This window comes from Mauremys reevesii, linkage group 22 (genome assembly GCF_016161935.1).
Source record: "Mauremys reevesii isolate NIE-2019 linkage group 22, ASM1616193v1, whole genome shotgun sequence".
In the NCBI taxonomy this organism is placed as follows: domain Eukaryota; kingdom Metazoa; phylum Chordata; order Testudines; family Geoemydidae; genus Mauremys; species Mauremys reevesii.
The window spans coordinates 20,907,013-20,924,297 of record NC_052644.1 but is presented as its reverse complement, the minus strand read 5'-3'; the positions used below and the strand labels follow the sequence as shown (position 1 = coordinate 20,924,297).

Below are 17,285 nucleotides of genomic sequence, written 5' to 3'. Positions count from 1 at the left end.
GCAAAGAGAGAGCCCCGGAGTGGGGACACCCTCGCCCCTGTCCTAAGTGACCATGACAACACTGGGGGTCGAGCCCCCAGGGATCCTGGGCCCAGCCTTGCCGGGGTTACGACGACTCTGCTGCACGGGAGGGAGGAAGGGGAGCCCTCGGGGTCAGGCAGGCCCCTGGGTAAAGGGAGTGGGAGCGAGGACTCAGATCCTTTCACTAGCCAATCCCACCGGGGCAGGTATAAGCCAGGAAAGTTTCCCACAATAGCAGGACCCTTCCCCCGCTTATACTAGGAGCAGGGTCAGCGGCCACCCTGCCTGTCCCACCGGAGAGTGAAATGAACCGGTTCCTCCCCCCACAGCCCAGCTGGTCTGGACACAAGTGGCTCTGCTCTGGTGACTCCCGAAGGATTGAGACTTGGAGCCGGGCTGACTCCGGCTGTTGGCCGCAGTCACTCAGCCCGTTTCAATAGACAGGCCGGGTTTGATTCCTTGTCTGGGGGGTTAACCCAAAAGCTTTGCCTGTGAGTGGCTGCTGCTGGGGGTTGCCCAGGAGCCGAGTAGAACCAGGGGCTCGGTTTGAAACGAGCCCTGGCCCCCAGCCTGTGTAACGCTGGTGAGGGAGAGAGTTTCCAACCCCCTGAGGGCTCTGGGCCTGTGAGACCCTCTGCAAAGAGCAGCCGGGACTGGAGTTTGGGGGGACAGGCCGAGGGTGGAGCGGGGGGCATTAGAGGGGAGATGGGCTGAGATCAGGGATCGAGTGGGGACAGGAATTTGAGGGGAGACAGAAAGGGGGCAGGTGTTGGAGGGGAGATGGGAGAGCGCAGTGTGGGGTTGGGGGGGACAGGGATGAGGGGGAGATGGGTGGAGGTTCATGCAGGGAGCGGGGGTTGAGTGGGGACAGGACAGGGGCAGAGAGGACGGGGATTTGAGGGGAGAAGGGATGTCTATATAAACAAGCCTGTGACACGTCCCTCTCTAGGGGCCTGGCCACATAACCACTTGGCTACACTTACAAGTTGCAGCGCTGGTGGAGGCTTTCCAGCGCTGCAACAACACCCCATCCACACTTGCAGGGCACAACCAGCGCTGCAACTCCCTGGTTGCAGCGCTGGCTGAAAACCCATCCCGGCAGGGGTATAAGGAGTGCAGCGCTGGTGATACAGCGCTGCTCAGCAGGTGTGGACACTCACCAGCGCTTTACCTGTCCTCCAGGGAATAAGGAGTTATCCCAGAATTCCTGTTCAGCCACTCTGCACATCAGTTTGCACTCTACTGCTCTTGCCTCAGGTGACCCGCCCTTTAAATGCCCCAGGAAATTTAAAAATCTCCTTCCTGTTTGCTGCAGCCAGGTGTGGAGTGCAATCAGTTAATCAGTTACAGGTAACCATGCCTCCACGCGGCAAACGAGCCCCAGCATGGAGCACTGGTGAATTGCAGGACCTCATCAGTGTTTGGGGTGAGGCATCTGTTCAGGCACAGCTGCGCTCCGGCCGTAGGAATTACGATATCTTTGAGCAGATATCAAGGGCCATGCTGGATCGGGGCCATGATCGGGACGCACTACAATGCAGGGTGAAAGTTAAAGAGCTGCGGAGTGCCTATTACAAAGCCCGAGAGGGGAATCGACGATCCGGAGCTGCTCCCACGACCTGCCGTTTTTACAGGGAGATGGACGAGATACTTGGGGGTGACCCCACTGCCAATCCCAGGATAACGATGGACACTTCTGAGCAGGCTGGGGGACAGGAGGAGGAGGCGGAGGAGGCGGCGGGGGGGGGAGAGGAAACCGCGAGTGAAGCTCCTGGGATGGGGGAAGAAACCGCAGATTCCCTGGAGGCATGCAGCCAGGAGCTCTTCTCAAGCCAGGAGGAAAGTACCCAATCGCAGCAGCCAGCAGTTGCAGAAGGACAAGGGGAGCGGGTTACCGGTAAGCGGCTTTTATTTTCTGGGTGAAATGTTTCTGGAGAGGAAGGGGGGTTATGGATGCATGCATGCCAGCCTCTAGATGTGGAATAGCCTGTTGATGTGGTCTATCACGTCGCGGTAATCTGCTTCAGTTATCTCAGCAAAAGCTTCATCCAGAGCGTGGGCAATATGCCTGCGCAGGTTTATAGGCAGAGCCACTGTGTCCCTTGTCCCAGTGACGGTGACGCGTCCGCGCCACTCTTCTGCCAGTGGTGGGGGGACCATTTCTGAACACAGGCACGCCGCATAGGGTCCCGGGCGGAATCCACATTGCTCTAAAAGAGCCCCCCGCTGTTCCCTAGTGACTCGCAGTAGGGAAACATCTTCCAGGATTAAGTCCTGTGAAAAATGTTGGGAGACTCTTTAGTGAAGAGATAGGGAGATAAGATCACCCCTGCATCTGCATCTTCACTCAACCCCTCTAGCACTCCAGATTACCCGAAGCAACCAGCTCCCCTCTATCACTCAAGCCCCACTTCTCCCTATATAAGTAAGCACTCCTCACTCACCATTTCGTGGCTTCTGTTGTGTTATGCGTGTGGGGAAAAGAATGCTAAAGTGAGAACTCCCTCAGTGTAACAATTCATGTCTGGAGATAGTGGATACAATGCTGCCCGTGTTAAATGTTGTCATTTCTGTTTCTACAGTGACCTTGACTACTGGACTGCCCAGATGTTCAACATCACAGAGGCTTCAAAATTTGAGAAAAAATCCCCGAAAGAGCAAAGAGGACATGCTGAAAACTGTTCTTAATCAGTCTGCTCGAGAGAGTAAAGACTTGAAGGAGTGGCAAGAGAAAGAAAGCAGGACCCGCAAGAGAAATGCAGTGGCCAAGAGGAAAAGCACGGAGCGGCTGCTAAGCATCCTGGAGCACCAAGCGGAGTCTATAGAGTCACTCGTTGCCATGCAAGCAGAGCACTACCGTGCTACTCCCCCACCCGCCCCGTCCTTTGTGCCTTGTGCCCCAATGTCAGCTCAAACCACCTTTCCCCAGCATCCAGGTTCTTACCACCACCAGCTGCCTCCAACACCTGTACGTTCCCCAACCAGCCCTGATACCTACCACCACCCTTACCCTCTGCATTCAACCCCCATCACCATGCAGTATATGAACCCTGAAGTGCAGGATTCATTAAACAGCAATCCAGACAGGGCATATGCAAACTTGTGACTGTACAGTTCACCAACCCACACCCCTGCCCTCTTGTGTTCATGAAATGTTGTGTGTCTGTCTGTCTGTCAAGGAAGTTTTTTTCTTTTCAATAAAACAATTCTTGGCTTTGAAAACAGTCTTTATTATAGCAGATAGTGAAAGATACCTTAGCCCAGTAAAGAAAGAGGCACTGCAAATCATATTATTATTATGGATAATAGAATAACAGTGTAAGCAGTGCAATTCACTCCCATGCAAGGCAGCAAACATTACTGTTGGCTTTCAGCCTCAAATTCTTCCCTCAAGGCATCCCTAATCCTTGTAGCCCTGTGCTGGGCCTCTCTATTAGCCCTGCTCTCTGGCTGTGCATATTCAGCCTCCAGGACTTGAACCTCAGTGGTCCATGCCTCACTGAATGTTTCACCCTTCCCTTCACAAATATTATGGAGGGTACAGCAAGCGCTTATAACCGCGGGGATGCTGCTTTCCCCCAAGTCTAGCTTCCCATACAAACATCTCCAGCGAGCTTTAAACGCCCAAAGCACACTCCACAGTCATTCTGCACCGGCTCAGCCTGTAGTTGAACCGGTCCTTGCTCCTGTCAAGCTTCCCTGTATAGGGTTTCATGAGCCAAGGCAGTAACGGTGCTGGGTCTCCAAGGATCACAGTGGGCATTTCGACATCCCCTACTGTGATCTTCCTGTCTGGGAAAAAAGTCCCTGCCTGCATCTTCCTGAACAGACCACTGTTCCGAAAGATGCGTGCATCATGCACCTTTCCAGGCCAGCCTGTGTAAATGTCAATGAAACGCCCGCGGTGATCCACAAGCGCCTGGAGAACCATAGAGAAATACCCCTTATGATTAACGTACTCTGATGCCAGGTTGGGGGGGGGGCAGAATAGGAAAATGCGTCCCAACAATCGCCCCGCCACAGTTAGGGAAACCCATTTGTGCAAAGCCATCCACAATGTCCTGCACGCTCCCCAGAGTCACGGTCTTTCTTAGCAGGATGCGATTAATTGCCTTGCAAACTTGCATCAAAACGATTCCCACGGTCGACTTTCCCACACCAAACTGGTTCCCGACCGACCGGTAGCTGTCTGGAGTTGCCAGCTTCCAGATTGCAATAGCCACCCGCTTTTCCACCATCAGGGCAGCTCTCAATCTTGTGTCCTTGCGCCGCAGAGTGGGGGCGAGCTCAGCACACAGTCCCATGAAAGTGGCTTTTCTCATACGAAAGTTCTGCAGCCACTGCTCGTCATCCCAGACTTCCATGACGATGTGATCCCACCACTCAGTGCTTGTTTCCCGAGCCCAAAAGCAGCGTTCAATGGTGCTGAGCATTTCCGTGAATGCCACAAGCACTGTAGTGTCACACGCGGCAGGCAAATCCATATTGATATCATCGTCGGACTCCTCACTGTCACTTTGGAGCTGAAGGAATAGCTCGACTGCCAAACGTGTTGTGCTGGTGACACTCATCAGCACAGTCCTCAGCAGATTGGGCTCCATTTGCCACAGAAATCGCGATTCACACAGAGAGTAACAGAAAGACACTCACAATGGCGCCAAACGCTGCCGGAAAGAGTGAATGCTGGGATGTGAAGCGATGCACCACGGGGCGCTGGCAAACAGGAAGCGGAATGACCCGCACACTTCCTTCCCCTTCCCACAATACTCAGCGCCAAAATGGGACGAGGTGCTCTGTGGGATAGCTGCCCACAATGCACCTCTCAATACAGCGCTGGAAAGTGCTGCAAGTGTGGCCACACTGCAGCGCTGGTAGCTGTCAGTGTGGCCACACTCCAGCGCTGGCCCTACACAGCTGCATGACCAGCGCTGTAACTCCCAGCGCTGCAAATTGTAAGTGTAGCCAAGCCCTGACAGTGTCTCCTCCAGCTCGGGGCAGGGTCTCTGCGGGTGTGAAGAAGAACTTCCTTTTTTTTGTTTTAAACCTGCTGCCCATTAATTTCATTTGGTGATGCCTAGTTCTTGTGCTATGGGAACAAGTAAATCACTTTTCCTTATTCACTTTCTCCACATCACTCATGATTTTATAGACCTCTGTCATATCCCTCCTTAGGGTATGGCTACACTGGCGATTTGCAGCGCTGGAAAGCCTCCACCAGCGCTGCAATTAGTAACTGTCCACACCTGCAGGGCACTTCCAGCGCTGCAACTCCCTGGCTGCAGCGCTGGCCGTACACCTCACTCAGCATGGGGAATAAGGATTCCAGCGCTGGTGCTGCAGCGCTGGTCATCAAGTGTGGCCACACACCAGCGCTGTGATTGGCCTCCAGGGAATAAGGTGTATCCCAGAATGCTTTTATAAATTACTCTCTTTGTTTTGTTATTCAGCCTCTCTTTGTTTTGTTGTGAACGAGCTCCGATCGGAGCTCCGTTCTGTACCTGGCTGTAAACAATCAAATGAGAGGCAGGCAGGGAGAGTGAATGAAACAGAACGGAGCCGATCGGAGCTCCGTTTGAACTGCTTATCTATAAAAACAAACACTGATCACAGCAAACAGGAGCTATCTGTACCTGGCTGTGAACGATCAAATGAGAGGCAGGGGAAACAGTGTTGGATGCAGGCTGTTAGGGTTCACAAACATTTTGTGATTTTTCCAATCTCTCTCTTCCCCGCTCCCTGTCACAGTACACCACAGGGAGTGAGTGAAACAGGGGGCAGTCCGTGTTGGAGGCAGGCTGTTTGCAATTAGAGTTAAGACTAAGGGCTCATGAACATTTTGTGATTTTTCCAATCAGGAAGCTAACACACAGTGTTGGCTCCAAAAATCCACTCTCTATCTTCCCCGCTCCCTGTCACAGTACACCACCCTCCACCCCCCTCTTTTGAAAAGCACGTTGGTGCACTTGAATGCTGGGATAGCTGCCCATAATGCAGCACTCCCAACAGCGCTGCAAATGCTCCAAATGTGGCCATACACCAGCGCTGGTAGCTGTGAGTGTGGCCACACACCAGCGCTGCTCCTACACAGCTGGATGACCAGCGCTGCAAACTACCAGCGCTGCAAACCGTAAGTGTAGCCATACCTCTTTTCCAAGATGAAAAGTCCTAGTCTCTTTAATCTCTCCTCATATGGGACCCGTTCCTAACCTCTAATCATTTTAGTTGCCCTCTCTGAACCTTTTCTAGTGCTAGAATATTTTTTTTGAGATGAGGGGGACACATCTGTACGCAGTATTCAAGATTTGGGCGTACCATGGATTTTGTGATGGAATAGGGACTGTCTGTGTGCTTGGTAGGCAGAGACAGGTATGCAGCTGTAACATGAACCTGGCCTGGGGGAGGGGAGGTCTCACCTCTGGCTGGTAGCTAGACAAAAGCTAGACAAAAGGGAACGGGGGAGTGGAGTCAGTTCATTTTGGGAAGCTGGGTGGTGGGGTTTCAGGGGATCCTAGGCTGGGATCCAAGCACCCTGAACCCCCAGAAAGGCCAGATTGAGGGGTCCTAGCTCTGCACACAAGCTGGGCTGTATCCTGTGTTCTTGTTGTTCAATAAACCTTCTGTTTTACTGGCTGGCGGAGAGTCACTGTGAGTTCAGGAGGAGGGGTGCAGGGCCGGACTCCCCCACACTCCGTGACAGATTTATATAAGGACAATAAGATATTCTCCATCTTATTCTCTATCCCCTTTTAAATGGGATTCCTAACCTCCTGTTTGCTTTTTTGACCGCCTCTGCACACTGCGTGGACGTCTTCAGAGAACTGTCCACGATGACTCTAAGATCTTTTTCCTGACTCGTTGTAGCTAAATTAGCCCCCATCATATTGTATGTATAGTTGGGGTTATTTTTTCCAATGTACATTACCTTACATTTAGCCACATTAAATTTCATTTACCATTTTGTTGCCCAAGCACTTAGTTTTGTGAGATCTTTTTGAAGTTCTTCAGAGTCTGCTTTGGTCTTAACTATCTTGAGCAGTTTAGTATCATCTGCAAACTTTGCCACCTCACTGTTTATCCCTTTCTCCAGATCATTTATGAATAAGTTGAATAGGATTGGTTCTAGGACTGACCCTTGGGGAACACCACTAGTTACCCCTCTCCATTCTGAGAATTTACCATTTATTCCTACCCTTTGTCCCCTGTCTTTTAACCAGTTCTCAATCCATGAAAGGACCTTCCCTCTTATCCCATGACAACTTAATTTACGTAAGAGCCTTTGGTGAGGGACCTTGTCAAAGGCTTTTTGGAAATCTAAGTATACTATGTCCACTGGATCCCCCTTGTCCACATGTTTGTTGACCTCTTCAAAGAACTCCAATAGATTAGTAAGACATAATTTCCCTTTACAGAAACCATGTTGACTTTTGCCCAACAATTTATGTTCTTCTATGTGTCTGACAATTTTATTCTTTACTATTGTTTCAACTAATTTGCCTGGTACTGATGTTAGACTTACTGGTCTGTAATTGCCGGGATTAATCCTGGGGTTCCCTCCATTACCCCAGGCAGCTCCAAACTGAAACCCCGTCCAGCTGTCTCACACCCCCTCCTCCTGGTTCCTCCTCCAGCCTTTGTCCAGTTTCCCAGGCAGAAGGTGTCACCTGGCCCCAACCCCCCATCCTGGGCTCTCACTTTAGGTGCTCAGGTATCTTCCCTCAAGGAAAGTCTCCCATTGCACACACAGTCCCAGTAAAACTCCCCTGCAACATTCCCATGTCAATACTCCCCACTCCCTGCTGCATCAGAGTGACCTTTCCCGAGTCCCCACAGAGACATAGAGAAGCTGGGAGCTGCCTGATGCGTGGCCAGGCTGAGGGGCCCAGGGTTTCCTGGGTTTTGTAGGGACCTCTGCTTGCTTTGGCTGCTCTAGATTTCGCCTGCAGATTAGAGACAATGTGTGATGGACACAGGAAGAGATGACACATCGTCGACTTCCTGTAACTGGAGACACCAGCTGAGTTCCTCATTTGGGGCTTGGTTGAGTTGAGCTTCGGGGTATTGGTGGCAGCGCTGAGGGGCCCCTCGCTGCCCCCATCATGGCATCTGCTCTCACCGTCCTCCTCCTCAGTGAGTATCGAATAAAGCCAGGGCGTGTGCCCATGGTGGGAGGGATCTGAGAGCAGGGCGTGTGCCCATGGGGGTGGGATCTGAGAGCAGGGCGTGTGCCCATGGTGGGGGGTCGGATCTGAGACCAGGGCGTGTGCCCATGGGGGGTGGGATATGAGACCAGGGCATGTGTCCATGCAGGGAAACTGACACCAGGGCATGTGCCCGTGGTTTGGGGTTGGGGGTCTGAGACTAGGGTGTAGGATCCTGTTGCCCTGGGATCTGGTTATTAACAAGCCGTCTCCTCTCCAGGCTGCTGGCTGGCCGGGCACAGCGGGGTGTGGGGACGTGAGTATCAGTTTGTGGGGAGGACGATAACATCAAGGACGGGGGAGGGGATGTATGGGGTGGGGAAAAGAGGAACTGATCCCTGAACCTTCCCCCAAACTCAACCCAAACTCCCCTGTGAGCTCAGACCTGGCCCGGCCCTGCTAGGGAATAACTAGGAGCCGAATCAGGCTTGTGGGGTCTGATGAAGCAGACGGGAACTGTCCCCTCGTTCAATGTCCTCTCCCACTCCCCACCCCCGGCTGTGAGGATCGGGGTTGGGGTCTGCATGTGGATTTATTTCTGTCATGGACTCACAGATCGTGCCCACTCTTGGCCCCGTGCGGTCTGTGGGGGTGCCCCTTTCAGAGTGACAGCCCTTCTCGGGGGTCCTCTCTCTCTTGGGGTCAGGCCCCTCGACCTCCCGGAGCTGCACCTCTCTGAGCCTTAGCGCCCCTGTCTCTCAGCCCACGCGCTCTGGATCCCCCGGGCCTCCTCACCCCCGAAGGGGATAATGCCACCCTGCTTTCTAGCCCGGACCGACTCTCAGCCAGCATAAAACAGGAGGGTTTATTGAGAGTTGAGCACAGCACAGGAAACTCTCAGGGCCTCAGGCCTGGCCTCCCTCAGCACAGCACATCCCAGTCTCCCCTGCAGCCAGGTGGGCTCTGCCTGCTCCCCCTCTCCAGCCCAGAGCTTCCCTGCTTCCCAGCTGGGCATCTGATATCACCAGCCCCAGGCCTCCTCTGTCTATTGTCTTCTGTCCAGGTAAACAGGGTCGTAAACAGGAAGGCCTGGGTCTCCTCTCCTCTCAGCCCTCCTCTGGCCCCTCTGCTGGAACCGGCTGGTCAGGTTACTGGGGTCCTCTCTCTGCAGCCCATTGTCCTCCCACTGGCCAGAACCAGCTGTGACTCCTGAGCCGGGTCTCCAGGTCACCAGTCACTGGGGTCTCCATCCTCCAGGCCATCGGCTGGGGTCTCGAGTCTCTCTCCGGTCCTCTTTAACAACAAACTTCCTCTTCCCTCACCTCCTTAAACCAGTAACACCCAGGGACACTGAGTCCCACCCCCTGTCCATGCAACCCACTGGAAACCACAGAAAACCCCAAGAAAACCCCCCACTCTAGATCCCCTCTGGGAACCGAAACATTCACGGTTAGTGCAGCCATGGGGGAAAACCCCCCAGATCCTCCCCTGCCCCCAGATCCACCCCCAACAGCTCCCTCCTCTGCACTCACAGCCTCCCCACCAAGGCCTGGGGAACGGTGGGTCTTGTGAGTTTCCTGCCAGTCACAGACTCTATTTCCAACCCTGGGATGGGGGCAGTGATGAGCTGCCAAAATTTTAACAACCGGTTCCCTATAAAAAGTTCTGATTTAAGGGGGGGGGAGCGGGGGAGGGGCCAGGGCAGGCGGAGACATACTTGTGTGGCTGGGGGCCCCTGCAGGTCCTGTGGCAAATTGCCCCACTTGCCCCCCAAGCAGCCCTAGAGCTTGCAGCTCTCTTCCCCCCTTATCTTGCTGATGGCTCAAAGCAACTCTGGAGCTCAGCTGAGCTGCCCAGCTGGTGCCGGCGGCTGGCCACGCTGCAGCTGCAGGGAAGCGGGGAAGGGCCGGGGGAGCCTCAGCCTCCCCAGCTGGGAATCCTGGGAGCAACAGGATGGTCCGGCCCACGGACCGGAGTTCTTTGCCCACCTCCTGGCCCCTTAACAACCGGTTCTCCATGGAGGTCTAATTTTAGCAAACGGTTCTTGGGAACCTGCTCCAGCTCACCACTGGATGCGGGGCAGAGCTGCATCGGGCCCATGGCTCAGGCTCCCTGGCTGGCCTCAGGCAGGGAGTGGGGGTGGCAGGTGATCTCTCATGCAGCCGGGCCCTGAGCTACGTCTGGGTGAACCCCGAGCCCCATGGGCAGGCAGTGCCAACCCTGGTAGGGGACAGACTCCTAGAGAGAGCAGTCTGGTGTAAGGGGCAGCACCATGACGGATGGACTGAATTGGGACGGTGGCGCGGCGGTAGGGGGGAGCGGGGTGCACCGATGGGATGCTCAGAGCCAGGCATTGCCCTGATCCCTGGGCCCAGCAGAGGAGACCCCTGGCCAGGGAGTGGGGATGGAGTCACTTGGGGGTTCCCCAGCCAGGGGGGAGAAGCAGCCCCTGGAGATTTGGGGCAGAGGAAGGCCGGGGGCTGGGGCTGCTCTGGCCTAGCACAAGGCTGTGGTCACCCGGGCCGGCAAACGTAGCTGGAGCTGCTCAGCATCGCACGGCTGGAACTGGAGTCGGTTGGCTGGTGGGGGCTGACCAGGGACTGGGGCTGACTGGGGGCACTCTGGCGATGGGGGTGGGGGGCTGTCGTGGGGTGCGGTCTGGCCGAGGTTTCTCCGGCCGGGGGAGGGGGTGGCAAGGTGCACTCGGGGCTCCTGCCACTAGAAGCGGGGCCTTGGCCAGTGTGTGTGTGGTGGGGCTGCAGGGCCAGCCTCCCGGAAAGGGGGGTCCACCCACCGCCCATGGGGGATGGAGTCACTGGGGGGAGCAGCAGCCACTGGAGATTGAGGGAGGGGGGATCCCTGTCCCCGGGGGAGTTGCGGAGCAGGGGGCCTTTCCCAGGGGGACACTCCCCATCTCGGGGGACACCCAGAGAGCTAGGGGGCCCAGGGGCTGCTCAGCCGGCCCTCCCCACTCCCCTGGAAACCCAGTACTCAGTCGGGAGTTGTTCTGGGGAGGGGCCGGTGCCTGGGTCGTCGTGTCGGCCCCTCCCCGCCCGGGGTCTGCGTCTCACGGCCTGTCTGCTTCCCACTGCAGAGCCCAGCTACCCCAAACCCACCATCTCTGGGATCCCCAGCGAGGGGGTTTCCTTGGGGGGATCCGTGAGCATCTGGTGTAAGGGGCAGCACCAGACCGTGCAGTTCATGCTGTATAAAGATGGACGCCATAACGGAAGTGTGGATTCGGACTCACAGGCTCTGTTTCTCATCAACATCGTGAGCCGGGAGCAAGGCGGGAACTACAGCTGCTCCTATCGCAGCAGATCGGGGCCGTTCACGATGTCAGACCCCAGCAACCCCGTGGAGCTGGTGGTGAGAGGTGAGAGGCCCGGATCGGTGTCCCCCTTCCCAGCCCTACCCCCAGCCAGACCCTCACGGGGACTCGGTGCCAATGGGACACTCAGAGCCAGGCTGTGCCCTAAGCCCTGACCCCGCAGAGGGGACGCCCGGCTGGGGAGTGGGGATGGAGTCACTGGGGGGTTCCCCAGCCAGGGGGGAGCAGCAGCCCTGGAGGCTACTTTAATGCTGTCCCCAGTTTGTATGAACCATGAGTTGCTATTTAATCCCGTGATCCCAACTCCTCTGTTCTCCAGCGCCCGCCCCAGGCAGTGCCCCAGCTGGGGCTGAATGAGGCAGGGGCTGCAGGAGATTCAGTGGTTTGGTGGACACGGTGCTGGGCTGGGACCCAGGAGATCTGGACCAGCTCCTGGAGCAGCCACAGACTCTGTGTGATGGGAGCACGTCTTGGTTTCCAAAAGTGTCCTTCATGGTGGGGGGGCCTCAATCTTCAGGGATCTCAGGCTGAACACCCACAAACCGAGACACCCACAGTTAGTGGAGACCTCTGCAAACCCTGGCCTCAATAGCGCTGGATCCCTTGTGCTGGGGGAGCATGTAGGGCCCCCGCTATGATCAGGACCCTGTTGTGCCAGGCGCTGCCTAAACACAGAGTGAAGAGACAGTCCCTGCCCCTGGGAGCTCAGTGAGGAACGTGAATCTGTCTGTGCCTCAGTTTCCCGCTCTGTAGAATGGGAGGCTGACTCCCTTCTTGTGTGCGGCTCGGGGCCTGTGTTGCTGGGCAATGCCGGGCACCAGAGACCAGCCCGTGAGTCGCTCTGTGCTCGGGGGGCTGGATGCAGTGAATGAGGCAGGGGCCACACATGGGCATATGAGGGTCCCAAGCACTAGGGAGCTGCAGCTCCATGTCTGTGGGGCTGGGAGCCCAGCTTGTAGGGCCGGGATTCTGGGTGGGGGAAACTCTAGATTATGGGAGAGAATCTCTGCCCCGGGGGCCCCTGGATCTGCCCGTGGCTGGGGCCGGCTGGGGAGGCCGGGGCTGGGTGCGTGCCTGGGTCTGGCTGTCACAGCCTGTCTCCTGTGCGCAGATCCCAGCTTACCCGGACCCTCCATCTCTCTGAGCCCCACTGGGGTCGTGACCTCAGGGGCAGACGTCACCATCCGGTGTCAGGGGCAGCGCCGGGACGTGAGGTTCTTTGTGCACAAGGCTGAAGACCAGAACCCGCAGCAAAACATGGACCCTGCTGGGGACGGGGCCGAGTTCCGCATCCCCAGTGTGGGCCGGCAGCACGGAGGGAGCTACAGCTGCAGCTACCGGCCCCCATCAGAGCCCTTCGTCTCCTCGCAGCCCAGCGACACCGTGGAGCTGGTGGTAGCAGGTGAGGGGCCCGGCTTGGCTTCCCCTCTCCCAGCCAGATCCTCACGGGGGGCTCCATGCTGCTAGGACGCTCAGAGCCAGGCTGTGCCCTAAGCCCTGGGCCCAGCAGAGGGGACTCCCAGCCAGGGAGTGGGGACGGAGTCACGGAGGGTTCCCCAGCCAGGGGGTAGCAGCAGCCCTGGAGGCTACTTCAATGCTGTCCCCAGTTTGTATGAACCATGAGTTGCTATTTAATCCCGTGATCCCAACCCCTCTGTTCTCCATCAAGCAGAGGCTGCAGGAGAATCAGTGGTTTGGTGGACATGGCTCTGGGCTGGGACCCAGGAGATCTGGACCAGCTCCTGGAGCAGCCACGGCTTGGTTTCCAAAAGTGTCCTTCATTGTGAGGGCCCTCAATGTTCAGGGATCTCAGGCTGAACACCCACAAACCAAGATACCCACAGTTAGTGGAGACCTCTACAAACGCTGGCCTCAATAGCGCTGGATCCCTTGTGCTGGGGGATCATGTAGGTCCCCCGCCATGATCAGGGCCCCGGTGTGCCAGGCGCTGCCTAAACACAGAGTGAAGAGAGAGTCCCTGCCCCTGGGAGCTCAGTGAGGAAAGTGAATCTGTCTGTGCCTCAGTTTCCCGCTCTGTAGAATTGGAGGCAGACTCCCTTCTTGTGTGCGGCTCGGGGCCTGTGGTGCTGGGTGGTGCCGGGCACCGGAGACCAGCCCGTGAGTCGCTCTGTGCTCGGGGGGCTGGATGCAGTGAATGAGGCAGGGGCCACACACGGTCATATGAGGGTCTCAAGCACTAGGGAGCCGCGGCGCGTGTCTGTGGGGCTGGGAGCCCAGCTCGCAGGGCAGGATTCTGGGTGGGGGAAACTCTGGGATCTGGGAGAGAATCTCTGCCCCGGGGGCCCTGGATCTGCCCGTGGCTGGAGCTGGGCGAGATGGCTGGGGCTGGGTGGGTGCCCGGGTCTGGCTCTCACGGCCTGTCTCCTGTGCGCAGATCCCAGCTTACCCAGACCCAACATCTCCCTGAGCCCCACTGGGGTCACCCCCACAGAGGCAGACGTCACCATCCGGTGTGAGGGGCAGCGCCGGGACGTGAGGTTCTTCCTGCACAAGGCTGGAGACCTGAACCCGCAGCGACACATGGACCCTGCTGGTGCCGGGGCCGAGTTCCGCATCCCCAGCGTGGGCCGGCAGCACGGAGGGAGCTACAGCTGTAGCTACCGGCCCCAGTCAAAGCCCTTCATCTCCTCGCTGCCCAGTGACCCCGTGGAGCTGGAGGTGGCAGGTGAGAGGCCCGGCTCCACATCCCCACTCCCAGCCAGACCCTCCTGGGGGGCTCCATGCTGCTATGACGCTCAGAGCCAGGCTGGGCCCTAAGCCCTGGGCCCAGCAGAAGGGGACGCCCGGCCGGGGAGCGGGGACGATGTGGGTCGGGGGTGTAATAGTCCATAGAAAGCTTCACCTTCCCTGGCTGTAGCCGCTGCCGAGGGACGCTGGGCTGTGGTTGGCCAGCTGGCCGGGGCCAGGGGCTGGGGTCACCCGGGCTGGCTGGCACCGCTGGGGCTGCTTGGCATGGCATGACTGGGGCTCTGGTTGGTTGGGCAGCTGTGGCTGACCCTGGACTGGGCTGGGGCTGGCCAGCCAGCCGGGGGCTGGGGTCACTCAGGCTCGCTGGCATGACTCGGGCTGCTGGGGCTGGCCAGGCTGGGGCTGGGCTCAGTTGGCTGGGGCTCAGGTCGGTTGTCTGGCTGCGGCTGACCCGGGACTAGGGCTGTGCCAGGGGTCCTCTGTCGGTGGGGGTGGGGGGCTGTCTCGGGGTTCCGGCCTGCCTGGGGGTTCTCTGGCCGGGGGAGGGGGTGGCGAGGAGCACTCAGGGCTCCTGCCACTAGAAGCGGGGCCTTGTGCAGTGTGTGTGGGGGGGGGGAGCTGCAGGCCCAGCCTCCCGGAAAGGGGGTCCACCCACCACCCATGGGGGATGGAGTCACTGAGGGGAGCAGCAGCACTGGAGATTTCAGTCCGAGGGTAGGGGGTCCCTGGCTTCAGGGCCCCATCTCGGGGGACACAGAGATTTTGGGGCCTAGAGGCTGCCCAGCCGGCCCTCCCCACTCCCCTGGAGGCCCAGCACTCAATGGGGAGCTTTGCTGGGTGGGGACCGGTGGCTGGGTCACCGTGTCGGCCCCTCCCCACCCAGGGTCTGTGTCTCATGGCCTGTCTCCTTCTGCTCCCAGAGCCCACTCTGCCCAAGCCCTCCATCAGCCCCAGTGGGGAGGTCTCCCTGGGGGGATCTGTGTCCGTCCGGTGTCAGGGGCTGCGCCCGGGCGTGCGGTTCGTGCTGAATAAAGGGAGACGCCATGTTGCACACGTGGATACGGAGAAGTTGGAGTTTGTGTTTCCCATCAACAACGTGCAGCGGGAGCAGGGTGGGAACTACAGCTGCTCCCATCACAGCAGATCGTTCACCAAGTGGAGCGACCCCGTGGAGCTGGTGGTGAGAGGTGAGGGGCCCGGCTCGGCGTCCCCGTTCCCAGCCCCACCCCCAGCCAGACCCTCGCAGGTGTCTCAGAGCGAGTCTGGATTGTCAGTATTAGCGCCCCCTGGCTTGATACAGCCCCGTTTGGCCTCCTCCTCCTCCTGGCCTTCCTCTGCTACAGGAAATCCCGAGGAAGTGAGTGCCCCGCCCAGCGAGGGAAGGGTTAAACCCGCTGCTAAGCCGGGCTGGGAAGGGGTCACGGCTTGGATGGGAGACGGGGAAGGAAACCCAGGGGGTGGGGCAGGGGCCCAGCAGGGGGCGTCTCCCCTGGCAGGGAGAGCTGGCCCCAAAGCCCCTGGGCAGCACTAGGGGGTGCCGTGGTGCTGGGGGCAGAAGCCTGTTTCTAGGATATCCAGGCTCATCAGCTGGCGGGGGACGGGCTCCCCCTTGCAGAGCGTGGGGGGCAGGGACTCTTTCCTGGGCACCCCCATCCTGGCTGCCCTGTAGGGCTGAGGGGCAGGGCTGATACATGGGGATCCGGGTCGACTCATGGACAAATCTGCTTCGTGTCTCTGCAGGATAAGGACCAGCCCCGAGACAGAGCAGATGAGACCCCAGCTCTGCTCCCCACCCTGATCTACCTGCGCTAGGATTCAGGACTCCTGGTTTCTCTCCCCCACTCAGGGAGGGGAGTGGGATCTAATGGGTAGATAAGGGGGGCTGGGAGTCAGGACTCCTGGTTTCTCTCCCCGGCTCGGGATGGGAAGTGGTGTCTAGTAGTTACAACAGGGGGGTGAGGAGGTTTTAATGTTGTACTTTTTAGTTATTTTCCTAATGATAGCTTGATTCTCATAGTTGATAACCATGAAAAACGGTTAATTGGCAACTCAATAGAATCTTTATGCTAAATCTGGTGCTTTTTCTGTTGCTAACCATGATCGCAAACTATAGCTGTGCACATTGATTTCAGCAGTTCTATGGAGTAATTTACATTTCTTCTGTCTAATTTTTACATTTTGATTATGTTGGAAAATGGCAAATGATTCATTTATTTCCTAGATGATGATGATGGTTTTTTACTTCTGATTTGTCCAAGCTCTGTTTGGATGGAAATTCAAATGCACAGAAACAGCATTTTCAATATGTTTATTAATTAAATAAAATGTCAAAGTCAGACTCAGGACTCACAGTTTGTCAGACCACTCTGTTTTATTAGCACAGCGCTCTGCTAATGACACCCAGATAATGTGAGCACCATGCAAGACACAAACTATCTCAATTTATACAGATCAAAAGGAGCAAACTTGACAAAGTTACACAGAAAGCAGAACTGACAAGTTCACCAGAGGCTAGACATACGGAGTTAATTTCCTTGCCAACTTTTACCAATCTCCGGCTAATGTTTCACCATTAGCTCATTGTTTATACCTGTGGCAAAGTTCCTCCTCTCCTCTAGTAGGTCCTGCGCTTATTGGCGGATTTCCTCCCCTCAGTGGTTTTCCCCTTGGATGAAATCCACGGTCTGGATCACCTCCTCCTATGTCTGATTAGGAGTAGCGAGGCTTCGGGGGGAACCCGGGCCCGCCCTCTACTCTGGGTTCCAGCCCAGGGCCCTGTCAATTGCAGCAGTCTCTATAGTGCTACTTGTAACCACTGCTTGACTGCTACAGCTCCCTGGGCTACTTCCCCATAGCCATAGGCGCCGACTTATATGGGCTCCCTGGGGCTTTAGCCCCAGGAATATTCCCAAGCAGGGGCTCTGCTCCACCAATGTTTTCTCCCCTGCTTGGAGTGCCCCCCCCCACCGCCGCCACCACCAGGGCTGGAGCTTCCCCCTCCCGCCCGGCAGGCGGCTCTAGGCACCAGCAAAACAAGCTGGTGCCTGGGGCAACAAAAGGCTGGGGCCCCAGCTCATCCTGCCGCT

General features: G+C 57.1%; 1 protein-coding gene across 1 annotated transcript in view; it reads left to right on the top strand.

Annotated features, from left to right (window-relative positions):
- LOC120388353 (immunoglobulin superfamily member 1-like) overlaps positions 1–16,544 on the top strand; it is a 29,361-nt gene extending 12,817 nt beyond the window's left edge. The window contains exons 2-5 of the mRNA XM_039510147.1: positions 8,440–8,475; positions 11,254–11,535; positions 12,602–12,892; positions 15,940–16,544. Coding sequence (XP_039366081.1) covers positions 8,440–8,475; positions 11,254–11,535; positions 12,602–12,892; positions 15,940–15,944 — 614 coding nt within the window. The 3' untranslated portion in view covers positions 15,945–16,544. The remainder of the gene's footprint in view (positions 1–8,439; positions 8,476–11,253; positions 11,536–12,601; positions 12,893–15,939) is intronic.
- The last annotated feature ends 741 nt before the right edge of the window (positions 16,545–17,285 follow it).